This window comes from Erythranthe guttata, chromosome 4, assembly GCF_056151865.1.
Source record: "Erythranthe guttata isolate IM_541 chromosome 4, IM_541, whole genome shotgun sequence".
NCBI classification, from domain to species: Eukaryota; Viridiplantae; Streptophyta; class Magnoliopsida; order Lamiales; family Phrymaceae; genus Erythranthe; species Erythranthe guttata.
Genome location: NC_142536.1, coordinates 18324410 through 18341669, shown reverse-complemented (window position 1 = coordinate 18341669; position 17260 = coordinate 18324410). Strand labels below are relative to the sequence as shown.

Sequence of the window (17260 nt, the reverse complement as noted above, 5' to 3'; positions counted from 1 at the left end):
TATCGCAGCCTTGCCGGTGCACTGCAATACCTCACGTTTACTCGTCCTGACATCTGCTATGCTGTGCAACAAATATGTCTATTCATGCATGATCCGAGGGAACCTCATATGGCTGCTCTCAAGCGTATCCTTCGCTACATTCGTGGGACTCTCGATCACGGCCTTCAGCTCTCCCCCAATCCGGACCTCTCCCTTATCGCTTACTCCGACGCCGATTGGGGTGGCTGCCCTGACACTCGTCGTTCGACATCGGGCTATTGTGTTTTCCTAGGCAATAACCTCATCTCTTGGTCCTCCAAACGACAGGTCACTACCTCTCGGTCGAGTGCGGAGGCCGAATACCGAGCTGTCGCAAATGCCGTCGCCGAAACGACTTGGTTACGCAACCTACTTTCTGAGTTGCTCTGCCCGCTTTCGAAAGCCACTATTGTCTACTGTGACAACGTCAGTGTCGTCTACCTATCGAGCAATCCTATTCAACACTCTCGTACGAAACATGTGGAGATCGATATCCATTTTGTCCGAGACAAAGTTGCTTTGGGACACGTTCGAGTCCTTCACGTCCCATCCGCCTACCAGTTTGCCGATATCTTCACGAAAGGACTCCCTACTCAACTGTTCCAACAGTTTGTCTCCAGTCTCCACGTCCTCTCCTTTCCCGTTTCGACTGCGGGGGTGTATTAGCGTATCTACGTATCTATCTATATTATATATATTATTCCTATTATTATTCTTATTTATTAGGTTACCTTGTATATTAGGTTTCCTTGTATAGTAGGTTAGGGTTACCTACATGTAACTATATATATATGATTAATATACGTAAGAGATATAATTCCCTCTTTTCTCCAAATATATTTCTCCTATAGAGAGTTTAGGAAATAATACTATTATTCATATGAAATGAGGATTATGCAATTTGAATATGCTAAAACTGTTTGATGTAATCCTAAAATTTCAAATCGAGATAGAAGAAGTGGTGCAGCCACGATATTCATCGATATATGATGCTAAAACTGTTTGATGTAATCAAACTGCTATTCAATAAGAGCTGATTTTCTTGCACAACAAAAGAGCATCAAATCATATCCATTACTAAAGAGCTCATTTCTGGAGAAAGGATAATTAGTTTTTTTGACAATTTGGTATACAGTAGAACAAAGGGTGATAAAAGCTGTTTTTCTTCAATTAATATTTATAGTTTGAACTGACAAATACAACAATATGATCACAAGTGTTCCCATAATCAAATAAAACCAAGTTAATAATCGTAGTTAGTTTGCACCCATAAATAAAAACAAAATAAAGAAGCTATAGAATAACCAATTCGATGTGTCGAGGTATCTGCGGTGGGAGCTGTTGTTTTGCGGTCTTCCTTGCACTTTCTTCCAACTCTGGTAAACATACAGAGTGGGTACCAATTATTATTTTCTCAAGAACGACGCAATTCCCCAAAACGTAGCTGAGTAATTCAACATCACTGGGGCTACCATAATAGCCACCAAACTTGAACAATTTAAGATGATGGTGGGGCGAGCTTATCGTAGCCTTCACTTCTCTATCTTTTCTTGGATGTAGATACCAGTTCAACTGCACGACAAAATTAGCAGAGAATGAAATTATTTTTGCTGAGTAATTTAGGTGCTTTTGTAAGTTGATACAAACAAACCAAAAAAAAAAAAAGCGAAATAGCAACTTACCTGAAAAACAAATTCCTCCAAGTGAGGAGATGCCCTTATCAAAGCAGCCAGTCTACTAAGGCTTTCATCGCCTCTTGCAATGTACTCGATTTCCAATTTCTTCAGTTTAGGCATTTGAGGAAGCTCCAAAAGCTCACCCAACACTCTTCTACCCTCTACGATATCCAGCACCAAGGATAGAGTCTGCAATCGAGAAACACAGCAAGACACTGCATCAAATAAACGTCGTATCGGAGCACAGTCGTCGCCGCACCTTACAGATACGTCAACTAGCATCGGAACATTCTCGATTAAAAGTCCGTCCAAACTCGTAACCGTAAGTGACGTAAGACCTGGCACGGAAACTTTAAGGGATTCCAATTTCGAGCAAAGAACTATCTCCAGGTGTTTTAACTTGAGGGATGAACCACATATTTCGAGATTTGATACTTTTTCCGATTCGTGGACAATCAATTGTTCGAGCAGCGGGCAGTTATCCAGAAAGAAGTTGATATCTCCATCGCTCACACCGACACTTTTGAGAGACAAAGATCTGAGGGACTTAAAGTCGACAAGCATACAAGGGTTGTTATCTCTGCAACTGCTTGGGATAAGAAACCCGTCGGGGAAAAGATACTCTTTGCACGGATCGTGATAATTTTGAATGTCCAACTCCAACTTCTGAACTTGTCTGGAAAGTGCAAATTCGAGCCACCGAGTGATTTTCTTTCTGCCTGACGTGTTCAAAGGGAAATGGATTCTGAATTCTTTTAAGACGGTTGATTTGTGCGACCGGAGAACGGAGTTCACCCATTTCACGTACTTGCGTCTCTCAATTTTGAGTACCTCGTCCTGATTGTAAACCTTGCGTAGTACGCTTTTATCGTCGAAATCGAGACTTGGCGTGTGTTTCCACAAGTTGATCCAACGGGACGAAAGAACACTAGTGCGTGTTGCTTCCTTGAGCGACAGGCGAGATAGTATATCGACAAGAATGTCGTCGGGCAACTGACTTATCCGATCATCAACATGTTACGTGGTAATTTGAGCAAGAAAACATAGTTTCAAGAATTAGGAAGAAATTAAGAGATATGAATTAGGAGGAGAATTAGAAGAAGAATTAGAGACGAGAATTAAGAGAAGACAAAGGGAGATTAATTGATTCTTAAACTTCATAATACTTCATATCACGTAACATTCTAATTACCCTATTTATAATACTCATAAATAATTAAACTACCACCCCACTAATCCCTTAACTACACTATCCCACTAATTTAATTCATGCCCACTAATAAAAACTACCCACTAACATCTAATTTGACTAATTCTAATTAAATTAAATAATAAAACATATCATTCCCGCTCGCTCAAAATATCCTTGTCCTCAAGAATATAGTCTGGATACGTGTATGGGATCATTTTCCGAATTCAGTTGGTCGGGTGATCCATCAATTATTTGTGAGAGTTGCTTGAACTCTTTATGGTAAATGGCATCAATGAGTGTTTGTTTCATGAAACGAGTGAGGGCTTCAGAAGGATCGTCAAATTCGGTAGGGCTAAAACGATAGAGCAACGTCTTAGTAAAATCTTCCCCGGCCGACGAGCCCTTGAACCCAATTAACCGGCGATTCCGTTCCAAAGTGAGTCCTTCCAAACGAAATGAATCGAGGTGCACCTGCTGGTCTTCGACAATACTTCGAAATTCAAAATATTGCTTGGCTTGGAAAATCCATTCCGTTGCGTTTTCCGCGGCAACTTTTGGAATTTGTTGTTTGAGGTTTGTATTTGGGGCAGGGTTTGGAGTTGAGTGTGTTGTAGGTATATTTATTTTTTGCTTGATCGGTTGTAATGTTTCTCCCACAACAAAGGGGTTAACATCATTTTCGGGTTTGGAAGAGGCTCTTAAAGCTCGAAGTTCGGTGAGAACAACTTGGAGGGTGTTGCGTATTTTGTCGAAATTTGATTCGTGTTGAGCTAGGGTTTCAATAACCTCAGCACGAAACTCAGCATCTGATTGGTTACGTGCCTCCATGGAACGTAACGGCTTTGATACCATTGTTACGTGGTAATTTGAGCAAGAAAACATAGTTTCAAGAATTAGGAAGAAATTAAGAGATATGAATTAGGAGGAGAATTAGAAGAAGAATTAGAGACGAGAATTAAGAGAAGACAAAGGGAGATTAATTGATTCTTAAACTTCATAATACTTCATATCATGTAACATTCTAATTACCCTATTTATAATACTCATAAATAATTAAACTACCACCCCACTAATCCCTTAACTACACTATCCCACTAATTTAATTCATGCCCACTAATAAAAACTACCCACTAACATCTAATTTGACTAATTCTAATTAAATTAAATAATAAAACATATCACAACATGTGCCACAAAACTTCGCTCACCACACTGTCCAGCCAAACAAGATAATAATAATAATACATTAGAACCTGGTCGACAATGCAATAAGAGAAAATTTGCAGATAACTTATCCTACGTGTCACGAGCATATATATTTTACAAATTATCAAATCAGGATTATGCAGTTTACCAGTAAAATTAGGTATTTTATTAAAGAGACATACAACATTGGCATGAACCAAAATTTGAAAAAAAAAAAAAAAAAAAAGAAAAGCAATCTTTAGCCATTAACAGATTTGTTTTAGAAAACAGGAAGAATTAGTCAAACTCGACAAGCATACAAGGGTTGTTATCTCTGCAACTGCATGGGGATAAGAAACCCGTCGGGGAAAAGATACTCTTTGCACGGATCGTGATAATTTTGAATGTCCAACTCTAACTTCTGAACTTGTCTGGAAAGTGCAAATTCGAGCCACCGAGTGATTTTCTTTCTGCCTGACGTGTTCAAAGGGAAATGGATTCTGAATTCTTTTAAGACGGTCGATTTGTGCGACCGGAGAACGGAGTTCACCCATTTCACGTACTTGCGTCTCTCAATTTTGAGTACCTCGTCCTGATTGTAAATCTTGCGTAGTACGCTTTTATCGTCGAAATCGAGACTTGGCGTGTGTTTCCACAAGTTGATCCAACGGGACGAAAGAACACTAGTGCGTGCTGCTTCCTTGAGCGACAGGCGAGACAGTATATCGACAAGAATGTCGTCGGGCAACTGACTTATCCGATCATCAACATGGGCCACAAAACTTCGCTCACCACACTGTCCACCCAAACAAGATAATAATAATACATTAGAACCTGGTCGACAATGCAATAAGAGAAAATTTGCAGATAACTTATCCTACGTGTCACGAGCATATATATATTTTACAAATTATCAAATCAGGATTATGCAGTTTACCAGTAAAATTAGGTATTTTATTAAAGAGACATACAGCATTCGCATGAACCAAAATTTGAAAAAAAAAAAAAAAAAAAAAAAAAGCAATCTTTAGCCATTAACAGATTTGTTTTAGAAAACAGGAAGAAGAGTTGTCGAATTTGACTCGCTTTCCACCCATAAAGAATGAACTTTTCGAACAAAAACCTTCAATTCTGATAAAATGTAGGGTAAATTACAAATACCCCTGAGGTATGGTCAAATTACAAAAAACCCCCTCTTGTTTGGATAATTACATCTATCCCTCAACTATGATTTTTTCTTACACATCCACTCTTATGGTGCCAAATTCAACATAATCATCTAGATTCCGTGAAATTTGCTCTAGTTTGTACTCGTTTTGTGTAAAAATACAGTTTCCGATGCACCAAAAACTGATATATACAAGCTAAAAATCACATATTATGATCATCTTGCTTCATAATGTAGAGTTTGAATAGATAAAACAGGTACAAAAGTGATAATATTCCATATAATCTCGAAGATTTCACTAAATTTGAGGAGTTGAGGGGGTGGTTGTAATTATCCAAACAAGAGGGGTGTTTTTGTAATTTGACCATACCTCAGGGGGTGTTTGTAATTTACCCTAAAATATATAATTTATAAGGGGATCACTATTTCAAATCCCAACTTTTGCTTACTTGAATACCAAAAAAATAAAAAAAAAATAATTAATTGTAAATTACTTTAATACCCTTAATGAAATTAAAACTAAAAAAATATTACAAATACTATTTTTCTTTCTTAAATACCAAATAATCAAAAACTCAAAAAACCATTTCCCTCCTTCTCCACCTCCTTCTTCTCCCTCCCCAAAAACCCTTCTAAAAAATCTTCCTCACAACAAACCCTTCTAAAAAATCTCACAACAAACCCTTCTAAAAAATATCAAAACTAAAGAAATTAAAACCTCACAAAACGTATAAAATTGAGTTATAAGACAATAATATGGTAGTATATATGAAAGGAGAACACATTAAGGTAAGTATCGATGTCTTTTTTGAGCTTCGAAGTCGATTTTGAAGTTTTTTTTTTTTGAAACCCGTCGGCAATTTTCGACACATACAGGTCGATTTTTTGGTCAATTTTCGACACCAACGTGTCGAAAAAGAAAAAAAAAAAAAAAAAACCAAATTTCGACACCTACCTGTCGAAAATTGTCCAAATTTCGACAGGTATGTGTCGAAAAAATACTGTTGGTAAAAAAAAAAAAAAAAAAAAAATTTTTTTTTTTTTTTTTTTTTTTTTTTTTTTTTTTTACCAATAGTGTTTTTCGACACCTACCTGTCGAAAATTGTCCAAATTTCGACAGGTAGGTGTCGAAATTTGGTTTTTTTTTTTTTTTTTTTTTTTTTTTTTTTTTTTTTTTCTTTTTCGACACGTTGGTGTCGAAAATTGACCAAAAATCGACCTGTATGTGTCGAAAATTGCCGACGGGTTTCAAAAAAAAAAACTTCAAAATCGACTTCGAAGCTCAAAAAAGACATCGATACTTACCTTAATGGCTTCTCTTTCCACATATACTACCATATTATTGTCTTATAACTCCATTTTATAAGTTTTGTGAGGTTTTGATTTTTTGAATTTGGAGATGTTTTGGAGGATTTAAGAAGATGAAAAAGATAGGGTTTAATTGGGTTGTCGCGGCAGTTACGAGCACGTACGGTGGCGTTCGGCGGCGGCGGTGTCGGCGGCGGCGGCGGCGGCGGTCAAGGTTGGAGAGGAGAAGAAATGGTGGAGGTTTTTTTTTTTTAACAACAAAGGGTTTTTTTTCTTTTTTTTTATTTGGTTTTTGAATAGGTAATTTCTAATAAAATTTGATATAATTGATATTTTGTATGAAAGGGTGTTTTTGTAATTTTCTTTTTATTTTGGTTTTAAAGTAAGAAAAAACTTATAAATATGTACTCAATTATGGTTTTCAACTAGGTAGTATTCAACTAAGCAAAAATTAGTATTCAAAATAGTTGCCCCCAATTTATAAAGCATTGCGTTACACCAGAGGAATTCCTGGTAAAGCTAATTTTAACTATAAATATATAAAATAAAAAATAATTGGTCTTTATAAAAACACAGAAAGATAGGGGTTTTGTAGGATCTAAGGCAGCAGCCAAACAACATAAACATGATAATTAAAATAATAAATAAATCGTTAATGTTTAATCTTTGACGATTCACGAAAGCTGACCTTGTTGGGTTGGAATTTGGTATGAATATTGACTCGCCTCCCACCCATAAAGCTTCAATCAGAGTTGGAAGAAAAGCGGTTGTTTCTGTATTTATATTTTTATATATATAGGAGCCTTTTATAAATTTATATGCTAAATTACAAGAGGTATGGCTAAATTACAAATAAACTCTCTTGTTTTGGTAATTACAAAAAACTCCTCAACTATAAATTTTTTTACACATCTACTCTTGCAGTTTCAAATTTAGTGGAATTTTCGAGATTATATAGAATATTATCACTATTATACCCGTTTTATCCCATTCAAACTCCATATTTTGAATCAAGATAATCGTAATATGTGTTTTTTGGCTTGTATATATCAGATTTTAGTGCACCAGAAACTGTATTTTTATACAAAATGAGTACAATCTAAAGCACATTCCTCGAAATGTAGATGATTATGTTAAATTGAACACCATAATAGTGGAGATGTAAGAAAAAAATCATAGTTGAGAGATTATATGTAATTATCCAAATAAGATAAATTTTTATATAAATTTATATATTACAAAATTCATTGCTGGGTAAAATTGGTAAGAATATTTTTATTTTAGTTTAATACAAGATAATGGTAGAGTACCTATAGCACACTGTATCATACCAAAAGTAACGTTATATCAAACAACATCATACCAATTTTTTTGGTACGGTTACAGCATAAAATTTCTTATTACCATAAGTTATTGTTGGTACATGGTAGTCAAAAATTTCGGTATCCCTACCAATGTCATCCCTAGGTGTGTCAATACAAGGTTTGGAAGATTGAGGGATTAAAATTGTGCAATTAAAGAGATGAGGGGCTATAATTAGATGAAATCAATATATAAGGGACTAATAAAGAAATTTGACCAATAAACCTTAAGACACCGTGGCAATATATAAGGGAAGAAACAATGCAATTAAAAAACTAAATCTCATGAGAGCATTGAAAAAAGAAAACTAACATAAGAAAAGAAAACAACACCTTAATCCTGTAACAATATTGGATTCTCGTCTGTAGCGCCGGTTGGATCAACGAGCTTTTTGTACCTTTCCAGGCACTGAGATGGAGGACGCTCGACAATCGGGGCAATAGTTCTCCATTGTTTGGGCATAAGCTTTGCAAGGTGCAACAATTTCTCATCTTCTTCCTGAGTCCGTCTGCAATCAAGAAGTGCTCGGCCGACAATTGAAGCGACGTAGGGGAGTTCCACCGAGTATTCAATACCTCGTCAAATGGAAGGGATTACCCGAGTCCGAGGCAACGTGGGAGACGAAGGAAGACTTGTGGCAATTTCAAGATCGTCTCCACTTGTTCGAGGCAACGAGGACGTCGCCGGATTAGGCGGGGGAAGATGTCACGGCCCGCTAGTTTTGACCCAACCCCTTGCCAGTTTCCCTTGGGTTGGGGAGGTTAAAGAGTCCAAGATTTAGCCCAAATAGGATTAGGCCCAAGTTGGCCCAAATGTATAGAGGTAGGTAGAGGTAGGTGGTGGTAGGTAGAGACATTTTAGGGATTCTTTGGAGTGTTCCACTCCCAACCGTTAGATCATATCGATCTCCACCGTCCATCGATGAGGTGGTCTTGTATAAATAGAGGTAGGGTCCTCATTTGTAATCATCCAACAATAATCCAACAAAAATCCAAGAATAACATACTTTCGTTGTTGAGGAAACAAGTCCGTGCTAGTAACAACTGAATTGAGGAAACAAGTCCGTGTGTTATCCTTCAAATTGCCAGAAATCGCCATGGAAATCATTATTTGAAACGTATCATCACCAACAATTGATTTATCTATGACAATCGTCCCGTCGAATCCGTATCGTCTCCGTGCTAGTAACAACTGAATTTACAGAAAATGCTACTAACGAGTTAGAATGTTATCCTTCAAGTTGCCAGAAATCGCCATGGAAATCATTATTTGAAACGTATCATCACCAACAATTGATTTATCTATGACAATCGTCCCGTCGAATCCCTATCGTCTCTTCATCAGCGCAACAAAGCCAACCTCTCGGACACTCCTCAAGTGTATCGTCTCCTCCTTCAGACACATTGCAGTCCCTCTAGCCTCTGTCCAATTGTCGACCAACGATTTGTCCCCTTCCGGCGGTGAAGGTGGGCCGCGCTCCACCGCTATGATGAACTCATGGAACACCTTCTCGGCGTCCATGGCAGCGATCTGCCGGCGTTCGTTTCTACGCGCCATTAAATCTTTTGATTTTTTATTTACAGTAAGTAATTGATTTTTTTAATGGTTCGTTAGTAACTGATCTGATTTGGTAAGTAACAAATAAGGGTTTTATTTTATTTATTTTTGCTAACAATCAAACATGCCACGTGTACGAACATAATTGGTTCAGCTGCACGATTCCTTTTACTAACCGTACATGAATATAGATCTGTGTTTTCTCCTTTTACAGCTGGCATATACTTCACGCCTTAAATTAACTATTTTTAAATATTTTTAATAAATTGAAATTTCCAAATGACTCTTGAATTCTAAATATACTAAATTTTCGATCACACATTTATATAGTTTAAATACTAATATGATATCATGATTTTTTTGTTATTATATTGTTTTTTTAAATGCATTTGTTGCAATAAGCCAATAACAAAACTTTAATAAGGGAAGGTTAAAGAAGAAAAATATCAAGATACGAATTATAAAAAAATCCAGCAATAGAATAAATAAATATACTTTATCCTACTTCCATTAATTAATCAGAATTTTTTTTGAATATATTTTAATCCATTTGTTTAAAATTTGTTGAGTTCAATGGCATGTTGGAATGGAAGTGATTTTTACTTGACATGGTACTTGATAACTAATATTTACTCCACCGGTCACGATGTGGTAATATCGCTATGGGGTCGAGCAAAGGATTCAAATGAATGAGAGGAAAAGTTCTTGGATTGTGCACGTGAGTCTTGCTATTGGTGAGCAATGGCTTAAACGATTGATGGAGAAAAAAAATATCGCGCTATTGCACGCGAGTTTTAATAAAGGGGTTTACCATCTAAATTCCAAATATACATGGTTCCTTTTATTTGGTAAAACTGTTGAGCTTAATTAAAAAATATCATTCGAAAATAGATTATGAACTTTTTTTATCACATAATCTGTTTTTAGGTATTTGTAAGATTGACTTTTGTTTTTGATTCTCTTAAAATAAGCTGATTCAAGCTATAATTTTAAAAGCAACCAATGTACCTGCTATTGCATTCTCAATACCATGGTAATATTGTATCGTACCATACCTACTATTGCAGTATATTTTTTTATAGCTTTTTTTTTTTTAATTTATTTTCTATAACATTATATTTATAACTTTATTAAAAAATATTTCTAATACTTTATTTGATTACATATAAGTTTTATTATATTTTCTCAAATTAAAAATCTCTCTCTCTCTCTCTCTATCTCTCTCTCTCTCTCTCTCTCTCTCTCTCTCTCTCTCTCTCTATATATATATATATATATATATATATATATATATATATATATATATATATATATATATATATATATATATATATATATATATATATGAACCTTATATAAATATATATATTACAAAATTCATTGGTGGGTAAAATTGATAAGATTTTTTTTCTTCAAACTTTAGTTTAATACAAGATAATGGTAGAGTACCATGTAGCACACGGTTTTATACTGAAAGTAACGTTATATCAAACAACATCATACCGAATTTTTTGGTACAGTAACAACGGCATAAAATTTCTTATTACCATAAGTTATTGTTGGTACATGGTAGTCAAAAATTTCGGTATCCCTACCAATGTCATCCCTAGGTGTGTCAATACAAGGGTTGGAAGATTAAGGGATTAAAATTGTGCAATTAAAGAGATGAGGGGCTATAATTAGATGAAATCAATATATAAGGGACTAATAAAGAAATTTGACCAATAAACCTTAAGACACCATGGCAAAAACTCTCTTTTTCTCGGCACATGCCCATTTTAGTCATTTCCTTAACCCCTCAAATCGAACGGTTCACACTCGTCTTCTTCTTCTTTCACCTGAGTCCAAGTGCACCCCCACCCCACCCCACCCCACCCCCCCCCCCCCCCCACCTCTCTCTACCAACACATATAACTTCCTGGTTAACCTTTTTTCCCCGTTTAGATATCTATTGCTAGGGTTTCAACGCTTGAAGGTATTCGCGATCACTCCAGAAATTCCTCTGCGCGTTTCTGCCGCTTTCGATTACTTTTTTTTTTTGGTTTCAACCAACAAATTTCAGGTGCGCTTTGATCCCAATCTCACTCTTCAGCTCTCTGATGAAGCATTTCAGAGTGTTTTTTTTAGTTTTAATCCGCTTTATTTATTTTTCGTTTTGCATTTTCTTGTCTGGTGGAATTGTTTTTTTTTTTTTAATCCTGCATAAATTTGACCGTATTCTGTAATGTGGTGATCTTTTTATTTGGCTGAGGGTTTGAATTGGGGTGGTATAATGTTGGAACTGGAGATTGTGCTTTTTGGTAGGAGGTTTTAATATATGCTAGTGTGCCTTTTCTTAAGTGTCTGATTTTGTGTTGGCCTGTGATTATTTTCTATTGAGATTCTTCATTTTTTTTTTGTTTTTTGGCGATTGATGTGGATTGTTTTTCTTCATCTAGGGTTTTGAATTGGAGTTAAGTTATTTCCAAAATTCGGCGTTCATATGGTCGGGTAAGCTGTGATTTGTATTTGTGGGTTGTTTGTGGTTATGTTACCGTTCAATGGCGATTGAGAGGAATAGCTTTAAGTTAGCTCGTTTTGAATCGGAGTTTCATTCGCCACACAGTAGGGACACACCTATGTCTACCGATGAAGATGAAGATTTTCAGCAGCAGCATCGCTCGGCCTCTGCTGTTGAATCTGACGATGATGATGAATTTAATGACTGTGATTCCGGGGCAGGCTCTGATGACTTCGATTTATTGGAGTTTGGTGAAACTGGTGAGGAGTTTTGCCAGGTTGGCGATCTTACTCGCAGCATTCCCTATGAATTGTATGATCTCCCAGGGTTAAAAGATGTGTTGTCTATGGAGGTGTGGAACGAGGTTCTAACCGAAGAGGAAAGGTTTAGTCTGTCCAAGTATTTACCTGATATGGACCAAGAACATTTTGTGCTTACATTGAAAGAGCTCTTTTCTGGTGAAAACCTGCATTTTGGGACACCTGTCAACAAGCTGTTCGAGATGTTGAAGGGAGGGTTGTGTGAGCCGAGGGTGGCGCTTTACAGGCAGGGTTTGACTTTTTTCCAGAGAAGACAGCATTATCATAACTTGCGGAAATATCACAACGGTATGGTCAACAGCCTTTGTCAGATAAGGGATGCATGGCTGAATTTCAAGGGCTACAGTATTGAGGAGAAGCTTCGTGTTATGAACATTATGAAGAGTCAGAAGAGTTTGATGAATGAGAACATGGAAGAGTTTGGAACCGAGCCATCTGATAGAGAGGAGTCTGGTGATGGGTTGTGGGAGAAGAAACCGAAGGATCGGAACCTAGGTCAAAAGACAGGTCATTATTTGGGCTCAGAACGTGGCAAAAAAGCGACAATGGAGTCAGCCAAATATGGAAGACGGAATCCGAGTGGAACTCTGAAGTTGGTTGGGTCTAAAAGCACTTCAATGAAAGAGTTAGCTGAGCCCTTTCCCGTAACTCAACCTGGAGTTAAAATGAAGTCGGGGCGCTACGGTTTGGGACTCCCTGTTTCTCAATATAAGAAAGAATCGGGCTATGATCCTTCTGCAGTAGTCAGAATGAACGAGCAAATTTTAGAGGATGATGATTATGAGGCAGAAACAAAGGCTGAAGTGACTGTGCACAGAGATCGGAATTTTCCTCGAGCTGGGGCAGATTCTAAATTGAAGAAACATGAAGATTCAAGACCAGAAGAGGAAATTGATGGTTTGATGGGAATGCCTATGTCAGCAAGGAACAATTTACATGCTCTTGGCAGGAATAAGGCTATTAATAAGTTGTCAGATATTAAGGTTTTAACTGCAAAGCCATCTAACGCAAAAAGTATGTACTATGGTGGGAGAAAGGTGACGTACGCAGAAAATTTCCAGCAATTTACATCTGAAAATGATCCAGCTTTATTTAGTAAACATGATGGGCTTTTCCCCTTCCCCACCGATTTATCGAGTAAACCGAGTGATTCTAAAGCCAAGAATAAGAAGCGGAAGATGGGCAGGGAAGCTGTTGCTCTCAATGCAAATGAGAAGTTATTGCACACCGAGTATAGAGCCAAGTCTTTACAGGATAAATTCCAGCCAAATTCTTTAAATGGAAGAAGGGATGGGGCTGGAAACAGAGGTGTTAGGACACTTGACAGAAGTGAAGAGACAGAGTCGGATTCATCTGAACAAATGGAAGAGAATGGGAATGAGGATGACAATCCGTTGATTAGGAGCAAGTGGAGTTACGGTGGTGGTGTGCCAGATATGAAGCAGGGTGAACTTTCTAAGAGAGATAAGAAAACCAGTTACTTGACCCTTGATGAACCATCACGCTCTTCACGAATGATGGAGGATTATAATGGAACGCTAGAGATGATGAAATCGGAACAAAAGGGTAAGATGCATGAAATTGGGTACTTTAATGTTCTGCCCACTAAAGATGTCGAAAGAAGCTATTTTCCAGGAGCAATCGGTACTGATCATTTTAATCAGTTGGAAAGAAATGGTTATGTGGAGGGGAGCAATGATGACAATTTCCATGTCTCGTCACTGAAATCCTCCCTCACCTTAGGAAGAAGGCGTAAAGGTGAAGTCCCCCGCGATTTTGGTCTTCCTCAGTCTAATTATATGCCTAACCACAATATTGAGGATGATTTATTCTGGACACGACCATTAGCAGCAGATATTGGAGTGCCTTTCAAGATGGGGAAGAAAGCCCAGATGGTCGACCTGTCTACTGGCCACCATGCTGAAAGATCTGATGTACCATTAATGGGGTGCAACACTCTTTCGAAGAAGAGAAAAGTGAAGGATGGCTCGATGTACATGGACATGCGAGAAAATAATGATTACCTTCGCGCTGATACGAACCTGGAACTAGACGATGTCGGTTCTGCACGGAAACGTGGAAAGAACAAGTTGGGAGAAGCTTCTGATGTTCTAGAGAATGGAGTTTCTCAGCTGCCTGTTATGGAACTTGAAATGGAAGATGTTGAGGCGGAAACTAAACGTCAAAAGAAGTCGTTTCCTTTGATTACACCTACCGTTCATAGTGGCTTCTCGTTCTCCATCGTCCATCTTCTTTCAGCAGTTCGTATGGCAATGGTCACTCTGCTTCCTGAGGATTCCTCAGAGGCGGGAGAGCATCTTGGTAAGAATGATGCTGAACAAGACAGCAAGCAGGAAGACACTTCAGTGCCTTCTGCTCAATTAAATGTCCCTTCTCTCTGTGTTCAGGAAATCGTTAACCGTGTCAAATCGAACCCAGGCGACCCTTGTATTCTTGAAACACAGGAACCACTTCAGGATTTAATCAGAGGTGTTCTGAAAATATTCTCATCAAGAACTGCACCCCTAGGAGCAAAAGGGTGGAAACCGCTTGTGGTCTATCAAAAATCTGCAAAAAGTTGGACGTGGATTGGTCCTGTGCCTCATAATCCATCAGAATCCGAGGTTGTTGAAGAGATGACATCACCAGATGCGTGGGGCCTACCTCACAAAATGCTAGTCAAGCTAGTCGATTCATTTGCTAATTGGCTGAAAAATAGTCAAGAAACACTTCAGCAAATCGGGAGCCTTCCTTCCCCCCCTTTAGCCCTGATGCAAATCAATTTGGACGAGAAAGAAAGGTTCAAAGACCTGAGAGCCCAAAAGAGTCTGAGCACTATCGGCCCGAGCCCTGAAGAAGTAAAAGATTACTTCCGGAAGGAAGAAGTACTCAGGTATCTAATACCAGACAGGGTTTTTTCTTACACAGCTGTTGATGGTAAGAAATCAATCGTTGCCCCTTTAAGGAGATGTGGTGGCAAGCCAACATCAAAGGCCCGCGATCATTTTATGCTGAAACGTAATAGACCGCCACATGTCACAATCCTGTGCCTTGTCAGAGATGCCGCAGCTAGATTGCCTGGAAGTATTGGTACACGAGCAGATGTGTGTACGTTAATTAGAGACTCGCAGTACGTTGTGGAAGATGTCTCCGATGCACAGGTCAATCAGGTGGTTAGTGGGGCGTTGGATCGTCTACATTACGAGCGTGACCCTTGTGTGCAATTCGATGGAGAGAGAAAATTGTGGGTTTACTTGCATAGAGAGAGAGAGGAAGAGGATTTTGAGGATGACGGAACTTCCTCCACGAAGAAAGGGAGGAGGCAGAAGAAAGAAAGCGAGCCTTCTGAAACTGGTGATGTCACCGTTGCTTACCCTGCTGGTTCCGGTGGGCAATCGGGTTTCGATTTGGTTTCGGATTTGAATGTCGAGGCGTTGGTTGCGGATAACGATGATAAGAGATCGGAGCATGATTATCAAATGGAGGACAATGCAGAAACTAGCCATGACTCTGATCAATATAGTACGCACCCTGGTTCCGCACCAGTGTTGAAAATGTCGGAAGAAAATAAGTTGTTCTGCAGAGAGAATAATTCTGCTAATGAAGAGTTTGATGACGCGTTTGATGGAGAACCACCAACGTGATTGTTGAGGTAATTTATTATGATTTTAGAATGTTTGTTGCATTCGTCTGAGGTTTGCCGAATAGTCATGCAAGATTGCCTTGTTTTGCAGGCATGATGGTGAATGTTCGTTCGAGCATGTGAAAGCTCTATAGTTAGTTCAACAATGAAATTGTTCAATGAAAAACAAAGGTAATGGTATATATATAAATTCTTTTTACCTAAGTTATAGTAATGCTTGCAGAATGTTTTGTTTCTGTTAGATGAAATAAGCTTTTATTCTGCCAAAAAAAAAAATTAATAATTATTATAGTATTTCCATATCAGCACAATTTTCAAAGTGTTTTCAAAATGTAAGGAATCCTTTATTGGTAATATCCTATTAATAGTAAAAATAGTTAATGTGATACTGTTATTGAAATAATGTAATTATTGAAAATAAAATGTTTGGAAGAAAATAAATAAATGAAAAAGTGTAAGTTAGCATTGACTTTTGACATTGATTGGACTGGTGTTGACTAAAAACAGAAAAGCCTAATATTTAGGTAGAGGATTTGGGTTTGTTTGTGCTCTCAAAGGAGAAAAAAATGTACAAATGAAAACGACTATAGTGCTCGATTTCCCTTATCTTGTACTTGTTGAAATTTGAAGTTCATTTTATTTACAAATATTGCTAATGAACTGCAAAAAAAAAATATGTTGTCAAGTTGATATTGAAATCCACTGAGAAAGTCAATATGTGGCACTTCTCGTTGACTAATTACTAATCATGCCTACAAACATGTTTTTTAAACTTATGAAATGCTTAAACTCAACTATTCAGAAGAGAGAGAAATTCAGAAGAGAGAGAGAGAGAGAATGATATGACGGAAAAACTCGACCAGCTAGCTATCCGTGGATATTCGAACATCAGTGTCGTTTCACTAGCTAGAGTTTGTACATCGTTGGTGTTGACACACAAATCAAGGTTTGGCCCTAGATTTAATAAGTGTACATATTGTTTATATATATATTTTTATTTTTTTTGTGTGTGTGTTGGTAGAAATTGCACTTTTTACCAAGAGGCAAGATAGATGAACACTTGAGCTCAACTGCTTGCTTTTTTCCCTTTCGGCCTTAAAGCAGAGTCTAAATTGGACTTTCATTTTTGGGCCCATTAAAAGTCATATCACCCTTCATTCATCATGGCCCACTTTATATATTATTTTTCTCTCTTCGTCTATCACAATTCTTATGTTGTAGCTCCTTTTGAACGAAAATTTGATTTCTCTATTCTTGAATAAAAAATGAAGGGTATTTTGGTACAATTTTTTTTTTTTTTTAAGTCATAAAACTCTTTCATATGAAGCCAC

At 37.4% G+C, this 17260-nt stretch overlaps 2 protein-coding genes across 3 annotated transcripts; one reads left to right on the top strand and one right to left on the bottom strand.

Moving 5' to 3' along the window:
- Positions 1–1165: 1165 nt before the first annotated feature.
- LOC105949044 (FBD-associated F-box protein At3g52670) lies at positions 1166–7289 on the bottom strand. The gene is made up of 4 exons (XM_088817594.1): positions 7236–7289; positions 4413–4867; positions 1701–2709; positions 1166–1590 (listed from the first exon to the last, which is right to left on the bottom strand). Exons 1-4 carry the CDS (start codon positions 7281–7283, stop codon positions 1312–1314), a joined length of 1791 nt encoding a protein of 596 aa, XP_088673720.1. The 5' UTR covers positions 7284–7289; the 3' UTR covers positions 1166–1311.
- A 3913-nt stretch (positions 7290–11202) lies between these two features.
- Positions 11203–17215, top strand: LOC105949126 (nuclear factor kappa-B-binding-like protein). Of its 2 annotated transcripts, XR_016030939.1 has the most exons (4): positions 11203–11528; positions 11905–15938; positions 16021–16100; positions 16732–17215. XR_016030939.1 is itself a non-coding variant. In XM_088817174.1 (3 exons), exon 2 carries the CDS (start codon positions 12007–12009, stop codon positions 15928–15930), a length of 3924 nt encoding a protein of 1307 aa, XP_088673300.1. In that variant the 5' UTR covers positions 11234–11528; positions 11905–12006; the 3' UTR covers positions 15931–15938; positions 16021–16315. The 2 variants fall into 2 exon arrangements, 1 of the variants encoding a protein (XP_088673300.1); XM_088817174.1 differs by lacking the exon at positions 16732–17215 and having other exon boundaries at positions 11234–11528; positions 16021–16315.
- Positions 17216–17260: the final 45 nt, after the last annotated feature.